The 10,008-nt window shown below is 33.4% G+C and overlaps 1 protein-coding gene across 1 annotated transcript; it reads left to right on the top strand.

Annotated features, from left to right (window-relative positions):
• The first annotated feature begins 1,539 nt into the window (after positions 1-1,539).
• On the top strand, positions 1,540-8,316 carry LOC128178428 (uncharacterized). Its single transcript, XM_052845580.1, has 2 exons — positions 1,540-1,802; positions 7,177-8,316. The coding sequence occupies exons 1-2, from the start codon at positions 1,592-1,594 to the stop codon at positions 8,178-8,180; spliced, it is 1,215 nt and encodes a 404-aa protein (XP_052701540.1). The 5' UTR covers positions 1,540-1,591; the 3' UTR covers positions 8,181-8,316.
• Positions 8,317-10,008: the final 1,692 nt, after the last annotated feature.

Here is a 10,008-nt window from a genome sequence, read left to right as displayed (position 1 = left end):
AGATGATTTGTTCAAAACACTAAAAAAACACGACGTTTAGGTTTGATGATATACCATGCATCTCTGTCCTCTATTGTAATTTCGCAAATATATGATTACTTTGAAATGTGAGCCTTCGTTGCAAATCCGCCTTATATACAGTATCATTTTCCCGTTTGGCTATAAAAATAATAGCAAACCTTCTTATCAAGAAGCTAGACTATAGATGCAGACACTTTGACCAAGAAACTGACCTATTGTGTTGTCATTTCTTTTTCACTTACTGTCTTATAATTCCTTCCAAAAAATCCAAAGTACGCAAGCGCATTTACATGTGTAATTCAAAATCTTAAATTGTTGTCATTCCTTTTTCTTAAAATCAAAACTCTGTTCCTTAAGTAAATAGCTTCTTGCAGATTTGTAACATCTGGTTTGTAATACTATATAAGACTGGAAGGTCCTATGGTCACACCGAAGTCTAATGGTTGTGCTTATGTCCAATAGCCTGCCACGCCAAATTCCGATGTTGTCAGAATATGTTTGTCACGTCACGTTATGATGACGTCATTGTTGACGTTGCTGCTATCATTTCTAAATTGAATGATGCTTACAGTACGAGTACTGAGATAAAATATATGCCAAAATATGGTATAAAAAATTTAAAAATGAATGAATAAGTCAACAAGAATAAAATGGAAGCAAACAAACTGGTTAGACTGTAAAAATATAATGAACATTATTATACCCCCACTTCGAAGGAGAAGGGAGTATACTCTTTTAACCTTGTGTGTCTGTCTGTCCGTCTGCCATCCTGTCCTTCCGTAACAAAAATTTCTGTCGCATTTTTCTCAGCAATTATTTATCGACGATGCTTAAAATTTAAACACACTATTTGTTTAGGCATGTCATATCATAGGATGTCTTTTTGTACCAATCGGACGTCAACATCGTGTTAAATGACGACTTTGTTTATTTTTAGCCTAAATTTTCATACAAATTTTCGTCAAAGATTTCTCAGCAACTATTTATCGCAGATGCTTGAAAATTTAACACACCATTTGTCTAGGAATGCCATATCGTGGGATATATTTTTGTACCAATCAGATGTTAACTTCCTGTTAAACGCCGAATTTGCTTATTTTGCATACTCACATCAAAGCGAGGGTATCACTAGTTAGCACTGGCTCACAGATTTTTTTTTCTTCTTTATTCTTCATTTAATTTATTTTGCATGTGTTATTACAACGTGCATGTGACGAATGATGAATAAAGAAAACAATATGTGTGCTACAATTCTATTTAAAACCATTGGGTTTTGGCGTATTACACCATCGGGCGTTGTCGACTGCACGCGGACCATCGGGCTTTGGCATGTCAATCCATCAGGGTTTTACGTACATCATCGGACTTTGGCGGGACCATCGGAAATTATCTATCACACTCTATCACACTTTGGAGTTCTGCATATTTTGAAAAAACTTTCAGGTTTTTAGCAAAGTTAGTCCTGTCGAACCCTCATTTGTAAAATACTTTTAGATGAATTCAAGTACTGTACAACAGGTCAAAAGGTAACAAGAATTAGTCCTTCTACAGCATTGAATCAGCCACACAAATGGCAGCGATGATGAATGAAGAAACAAGCGATAGCTCCGAAAATGATGTTAAGTCTGATGATGTTTTACCCACACAGTCGCTATTGGTTGCAGCAGTCACAAAGAGAGTGCTGCAAGTTCTTTCCAAAAAGGACAAAGAATGCCATAAGAGGAGGAAAAGACAGCAGAAAAGACATGGATCTAAGAGACAGAGAGCACTTAACACACCAGGTACAAACTTTGAGAGTAATGAAAAATAATCAGATAATTCTGATATTTTATCATCATCATCGAAGAGTGATTCTGTTGACATCTCAGATAGATGCAAGATTAAAAAACAAAATTTAGTTTAAAAATACGTTGATTTTATCAAGCTGCCCCCCAGTATAGTCTCGCTTCGGGCAAACCATTGCAATTCCAAAGTGCTGGCATTTCTGAGTATGGCATAAAAAAAACGTCTATGTAGATCTAAAGAATAGAGGATAATTTTGAATTTTTTGGCCTAATATTTAAAAAAAATCAATTAGTAATCAAACTTCGTGAGATGGTTTGAGAGATAGCAAGTAAAGTTTTTGGACTGGCGTGGCTAACATACGATAAGCGACAGAGAAAATGTATAGAAGAGAATTAGATTACTCGGGGATAAGTTCAATAGAAGTATTGGCCACCATTTTTCGTCAACCCCGAACCCAATTAAATTTCCGTCACAAACATGACTATCAAAAGTTCCATACAAAATAGAACTCCACCTGAATTTCACAAAAATGGAAAATACTATACCCAACAATGTTAAAACAATTACATTTGTGTAGAAAAAAAGTGCAATAATTTATCGCACATGAGGAGATTAGTCAAATCCAAGAAGCGTCAATTGTAAGAATTCATCATCGTTCAACAGTCAAAAAATATAGTAGCAAAAAAAATCACAGAAAAAAATCCCTTGGTAGAGGTGCAAGTGCCTTTATTTCACCCTCCCCCTTTTCTAATCTTCAGTGCTTGCCTATTGGTGTTAACGTTGTATCCTAAAGAGAAATTAATGAATTTTGGATAATTCATATTCTGTCTTATTCAAATGGAGCCTACATGTATGTGGATTGATTTATTCCTAATGGTTGTGTTTAGTTTCATATGCAACAATAGATGATTCTATTAAACAGATAATGAAGCTGGGGGAAAAAGGTTAATTGGCTATAAACAGATATTGCTTCAGCAGTACGTATATTATATATACCTGTTCATCCACACGATAATGAGTAGTTGAAGATACATATGAAAGTGGATTTTCTTTACTATAGGTGCTTACCAATCTACAATACATTAACATTCTAAACCATATTTTAATCACAATTGTCATTGTCGGAAAAGTAATTATCTTAAAATTGATTCTGTTACTTTATGGTGATTGAAAAGAATCATTTTGGCAATCAGTTAGGGTTTATCTATGTATAAAATGGAAAAAAGACAAGTCATTAGCATTCGGAAAATTATATTCTTTAAAACGAACTGAAGGCAGTGTCATAATTAATTTGTGTGCCCGCTTGAGTGTTGGTGGTATTTAAAGTAACTTTCATTTTTGTCACCTAATCAGCAAGAGATCTAGAAACTCTAGGAATATAACTGTGTCGACATAATGTAATTTGCTCGTTGTGGAATTCATCTCTTTTTGTATGAAGATTCAACACGCACGTGTATATCTTTGGTGGCCGCCAAGTCGAATTGTGGCGCTGGCTCTGCAAACCAGATGCTAGCTAGGGAATGCGTGGTAGGGCAATTCAATAGCTTCTTTGGAGGTTGCTGGAATATGCAAAACCGTAGACACTCCGTAGACGCTCATTACATTTATGGTTTTCTAGGGGTAAACTTGTGACAAGTAATAGCTTTCCAAAAAGCTTGCCTAACTAAACAAATCTATTCAATGGAGGCAAGCATGTATCAATTAGGCTTATTAGAAATGAATGTTAATTTTCGCTGCTGATCATAAATTCATAAACGGGCTGTGCAGATTAAAGAAGATTTTTGAGTCTTTTCTTTGATCTGGAGCAAAAACATGCATATAACTTAAAATTAAATTATTTCATTAATTCTAATTATTTTAGGAATGCACATATATCAAATAACTGAATGTAAGCTTGAAAGCGGAAAATAAAACTGTCAAATATTTTAATCGTATTTGTTATATTAAAATGAAAATCAACTGAACGATTTTCCAACCATAGGAAATAGGAAAGGATATCCAACCGCGAAAGGATTTTCAAACCATTGGAAATAGGAAAGGATATCCAACCGCGTAGCATTGTTTTTGAAAGTGTGTGGGGGCAGCTTCATCCAAAAAATCTTGACAAGCAATCCAAACAAAGGGGTGAATTCTCAAAATCATGAAAGGAAATCGTAATTGTAACTTCAATTTAATTCAATTTGAATTCCCCATTTTCAGTTTCATTCATTATGTGCTCCGACCAATCTGATTAAAATCAGCCGTTCTGGTACGTACGCCACCGCTGTCAAAAGGGTAGCATATCAGAATGGCTGATTTTAATTTGATTGTGCTCCGATAAAAGTAGAAGACGAGGGCTGTGATGTGTACTCACGGTGTGCTCTGGATTATTCAAATTTTCATGATCCCAATTTGGCTCGTCCACTAATCGCCGCGCAAAAACTATGAATTGGCGCGAAGGCCTGCTTTGATCGAAAATCGAGTCACAACCCGCTTTGGCGATTTTGTTTCTCATGTAAATATCCCAGCTATATAAATATATATTTGTTTTAATCCAAACTGATGATTCTTTGGTAATGATGATGATCCAACACCAATTATTACCTACACTGTACCGTAGTAGACAATTTGTAACAACTTGTTGCGGTAACCCCCCCCCCCCCCATTTCCACCGTTCAAATATGGCTATAATATATTTTAAAATCAGGATTACACACGTACATGGCTCACTATTGCTTATTACATCGAATATTATAACATTTTCATCAATTGTGAATGTAAATGCTGACACATTTAACTTCCATCGGTTAATATTTTTATGAAAATCTTGATATTGCTTGCTCCCATTGTCTGCACTGTTTCGGAGAAGGCGTTATGGCGTCAGGCAATACAAGTTTATATAATCCATGAAATTATGTGGTCGCCATATTAGTTTTGATCGCTCTTCAACTACTACTGGGATATATATGTATATACCGGTTGAGAAAGTTATGGTTGGTTGCTTTCCGATCGAAGCTTTCAGAATGCATAGACTTTTACATGCATAAACATACTTTGTGGTAATAAGTTTGAAAAAAAGGAAAAGAAACTATAACCAAAAATAGGACAACTAAAATTCAGACCCGTCACGCTCTTCTCCCATTTAACGGGTAGACGAACTGTTATCAGAATAATAAAGAAAAACATAATTTTAAGAGACTGACCTTGATTAAAGAATCAAAAGGTCAAGATATTTCAAAGATTTGTTAATTGGTTTAAAGCATCAAATTCCCCTCTCCGTGCAATGCACTTTCAAATTGCAAAACGTTTACTTACATTACCTGTCAACACAGACCAAGCCCAATTTTGCATACCCAGCAGAAATTCTGTATCAGCCTCTTCTGTTGCTAATCTGCTATACTGGGGTCAGATTCACTGACTACACTGCCATCTTATATTTTACACGGTTCATTTTAAATGATATTATTTGGAATGGCTGCATTTTTACATCCTCTAATAATATCTGATTCAGCAATAGTTATTAATTAATACCTCGTGATCAGACCTAGAGTATAAAGTTTCATGCATGTGTTGATTTTATATTTAGGATGTAAGTAAAACTCATTATCCCAAATTTTAGGTAGCAAACTATTTTGTGAACTTTAATGTTCGTATAACAAAATGACCTCCACCGTTTTTTTTCTTTTAAACAAGTATTTGATATAAGATTAGGTACATTGGCATTGTCCAATCCTGAGAGCAGTTTAAATTTAGTACGTTGAAAAACATGTTATGGTAATGCAGTTAAATAGCACTATCATATTCTTAGGCACTTACGAATTAAAAATAGTAAATCAAAATCTTTCAGAATCAATTACGGTACCTGTTGTCATGCTTGTTTTTTAACTGATTTATCATTTTAAGACACAAAAAGTCAACCAATGTGATTAAATGTGCAATAAAAATTAATAAAAAAGTCAATAAAACTTTACAATAATGTAATTATAAAAATAAAGTTGAGCCCAAAAATATTTGTAGAGGCCAAATTTAAGGTAAGATCAAATGTAATTTTGAGGCTTGGCCAAAATTTAGGAGCAGCCAAATTTGAGGCCAGGCCAGGCCAGGCCAATGAAGCCAGGCAAAGCTGGGTGTTAGAGTGCCCCTCCTTAAATAAGTTATGAATCTGGTCAATTTTTGTAGTCAAACTACGCATGATGAGACAGGTTGGTGTACAATCTGACTGGCTTGTGCATTTAAAGAATTAACAATGGCATTTCTCAGTCATATCCCTTGTATGTACACCGATACACATGTGAGTATAGTCCACTTAATTAAATGCATTTTCCATAGGCGGTAACGTTAGGGTTCATAGCTCCAGTCCTAATTTTTTTTAACTCTTAAAATGAAGTAAAAGAAAGGATGTTCACAGTTTTGGAAAGGATGTACATCAAACAATTTCAATAATTTCCTTCAAATGATAATTCAATTTTGATACTTGTTTTTAAAATTGCATATTCTCTTTTCTGACATATGTCAAGCATTCTGATTGAAAATGTCACAATTAATGTATATCCACTCTGCAAGTTTAGAAACTATTTTCTTAAAGGACTAATTTGTTGTCCTACCGATTCTAAAGATAGAGGGAAATACTCGAGTGTCTTCTCGCCTACAATAAAAAAGTGTGGGAATGAAATGTTATGATTGTTGTATAAACATTAATTCCTCAAGAATTTACTCTTTGTCGAAGCCGATAACGGTTGTGTCCGTATAAAGCATCTGACAAATATTACTATTTGCAAACAAATTTCGCACTGCACTACCCTGCTTATTTTGGAGCGACAGTTTTGTTAATATTTCAGTATAAAGTTTCATAATAAGGGATATTATTTTGACGTATTTGTCAACATGTTAACAGTAACATTATAATTCAAATCATGATTTTTTATGCATGCGTACGTCTTTAGTACGCTTCGCATGTTAAAAGTAAGTTTATTTCTTGTTATTTCGGTAAGCAATGCCAAATTGTGATCCTTTCTTAATAGTGCATGTAGAACTTTGAGCTTTATACTTAAAACAGTTTATGCGACAATTACATGTAATATCAAATGTCAATCAGTCCTTTAAAAGGAATGTCTATTTTATGTTTATTTCATGTAATATATTGTCATGATTTTAATTTGTTATTATAAAAACCAGAAAAAACCCAAAATAGAGTCAATAAAATTGAAAACCGATTTCTAATCAAATATTGTTTATGATTTTTATAGCCAACTTCACAGACATCTCTATTTTTAAAGATAAGCTTACAAGTGTTCAATTACCATCGTTTTTTTTTTTACATAGATTTAGAAAAGGAATCAAGAAATCACACCAAAACAGTGGTATTATTATGTTCGTGTATTTTTGTTGTAGAAGAAAATGCAACATGCAGCGTCAACGCAGTAGAACTTTGGAGATGTCTGCAAATTGTAATATATACGGAGCAGCAAATACAAAGTTTAAGAGAATGTTTACACTTGTATATGAAAGTTATAGGTCCAAATGACACATTCCGGGATTACATTACTGGTAGTAGAGGTGAGGGGTTTCATTTTGATTGGAGCGACATTGACATCTTGAGCACCTCGATTGCAGAATATGTATCCATGGACAACAGATTAATGCATCCTAGATGTAAATACATAGCAATAGATAAAGACTGCCAGCCAGGATATTGTAAGCTTTTATACAGGGCTAGAAGTCAGCATACCGATGTTAAATATCGGTATTTATCTCGGGATTCTTTTTTAGATGAAAAGATTTACTTTTCCATCAATTCAAACTCTGATATACATGTTCATGGGCCTTGTGTATCAACTGCACATGGAAATCAAAATGGATTTGATGACTGCCACGCAATTCCAATTCATACTGATTTTTCCAATGCATTTTTGAAAAACTTTTCTACCAAATTTTGGAACAATGTTAAAACAAAGGTGATCAACGAAAATGTAACTGTCATGCTCTGCATTTCTAAAGGTCCAGAAAATGGAGACGACGAGGGACATCAATGGTTGATATCGTTTTGTGTTCTTGAGCAGTACATTGTTCATTCATTTAATCACGTCCAGTTCTGTTGTTACGGATTGATGAAAATTCTTCTTCATTCAGAAATTGACTCTTGTTCCGACACAAAAGACACCCTTTCTTCGTACCATTTAAAAACCACTCTGTTCCATGTTCTAGAAGATGTTCATTCTGACTTCTGGATTCCACAGAATATATTCTACTGCATACGGATATGTTTGACACGATTGTTGTCGTACGTAGTCAAAAGATTTTGTCCTCATTATTATATTCTACTGCATACGGATATGTTTGACACGATTGTTGTCGTACGTAGTCAAAAGATTTTGTCCTCATTATTTCAAACCTGAGTGTAATATTCTATTGAAGAGGAAAATCTTAGAAAACAGTAAACAAATTGAGAAAAAGCTTTTTGGTATATTAAAATTTGATCTTACGGACTTATATTTCTCCGCATTTTCTTGTTCATATATTTCAAAGACGTCATATGGGAAGTGTGCGTTTTCAGACTGGGATCGCAGGAAAAAAATGAAAATTCTACTCGAATTAAAAGTAACAGTGTGATTCTTCCACATATTCAAATACATGTAACAGCACTTTAGACGCATAATTGATTATTTGTATAGCATATTGTTTACTTAATAGTTATATTTCCACACTAGCTAGACCGTGTATCCTATGTATATTATCTATTAAAATCGTCTATGGAAGTAATGCTTTGCATATTTTTATTGCATTAAAATCGATTTTAAAACAACATTGGTTTGTAATATAACAAATTTATGGTCAAAAACCTCATATGACTAAACACAGAAATACTATGTGGCGGATTTTATGCAAATAGACGATTGAAGGTGGTACATGTATTTTACAACCATATGTACCAGTCTAAAGTGCAGTTTCGAATACCTGTATTATCTTATTTTTTCTTTTATAAATATTTTGTAGTATGTATATGTTATATTTATATTTATACAGTTAAGTTTCGCAGTTGGAAGGCCACATTTCTTTTTTCATTAGATCATGCATGCAAATCCATTGTCTGATGATCGCACTACTGTTAAAACCTCCCCATTCGTCGGTTGTTTTAATTGTCAACAATAAATGGCAGTTTTTCACACAAGCACGTGTTTTGTTACGACAGTCCAAGCCAAATCAACAATACTTCATTTATTTATACATGACTTAGATATTGTATTATAAGATATTGGCCTATCTAACGATGTTATGTTCCATAAGAATTGTGAAGTGTCTTAGAAGAATAGGTTTTCATTTTTAAGTTTATATTTTAAGATTTATTTGTAAACAATGTCATATTGTCAATTAAGGTGTTATCATATGTCAGTAAATTGTTTCTGAAAATTCTAAATAACCGTTATCAAAGCAAATGTTAGATAAATATTTATCTTTCCTTGCTACTAATTAAAAATCATAAGTTTACAATTATTAATACTTATTTTATCCCTGATATGTTTTAAACCAAAAATCGAAACACTCTTTAACCGTGTAATTTTTGATTAGTTAAACAAGTAAAATTTTTAACGACGCACGACGACATACGAATACCAATTAAGATAAGTCATTTTTGTTATTCGGATGACCGGAAAGACACATTTGACGAAGCGAATTGCCTATGTTTGCACTTAAGGGCTGAAAGATAAGTCGAAAGAAAACGTGTAACTTAATATTGTACTTACTTAATTATGAAATACTCTTCGTCTTATGAATCGACCAATGGTCGGGGAATTTTTAGTTGAGTGTTCTTGTACATGCTGACGGCATGGGTTCAGACAACCAACCCTTTTTTTAACATATCTCTGAGAATTATTTAATGTTTAAAAAAATAGTCATACCGCTCCTTAGAATTTGTCAAACATTTTATCTGTTCATTCAACATTACATTGACTAAGCGTGAAAAAAAACCAACAACCTATGAATGCACAACAAGTAATAGCTAGTTTACAGTCACCTACCTGAACGAAACTATCAATTCTTCCTTTTTTGGTATATAAAACCCTCTTTGATATTTTTAAATTTATGCAAAGTCTTCATTTCTGCTTGACGTATATGTTATAATCAATTAGAAATCGACAAAAAATGTTTTACCAAAGAAAGGTTACAAGACCCACGTGTATATTATCATGCACTGATTGAAATTTATTCTATGTAAAATCATCT

The sequence above is a fragment of the Crassostrea angulata genome, chromosome 3, assembly GCF_025612915.1.
Source record: "Crassostrea angulata isolate pt1a10 chromosome 3, ASM2561291v2, whole genome shotgun sequence".
NCBI lineage: Eukaryota > Metazoa > Mollusca > Bivalvia > Ostreida > Ostreidae > Magallana > Magallana angulata.
The sequence above is the reverse complement of the archived record's forward strand: the minus strand, read 5'-3'. Positions and strand labels throughout refer to the sequence as shown.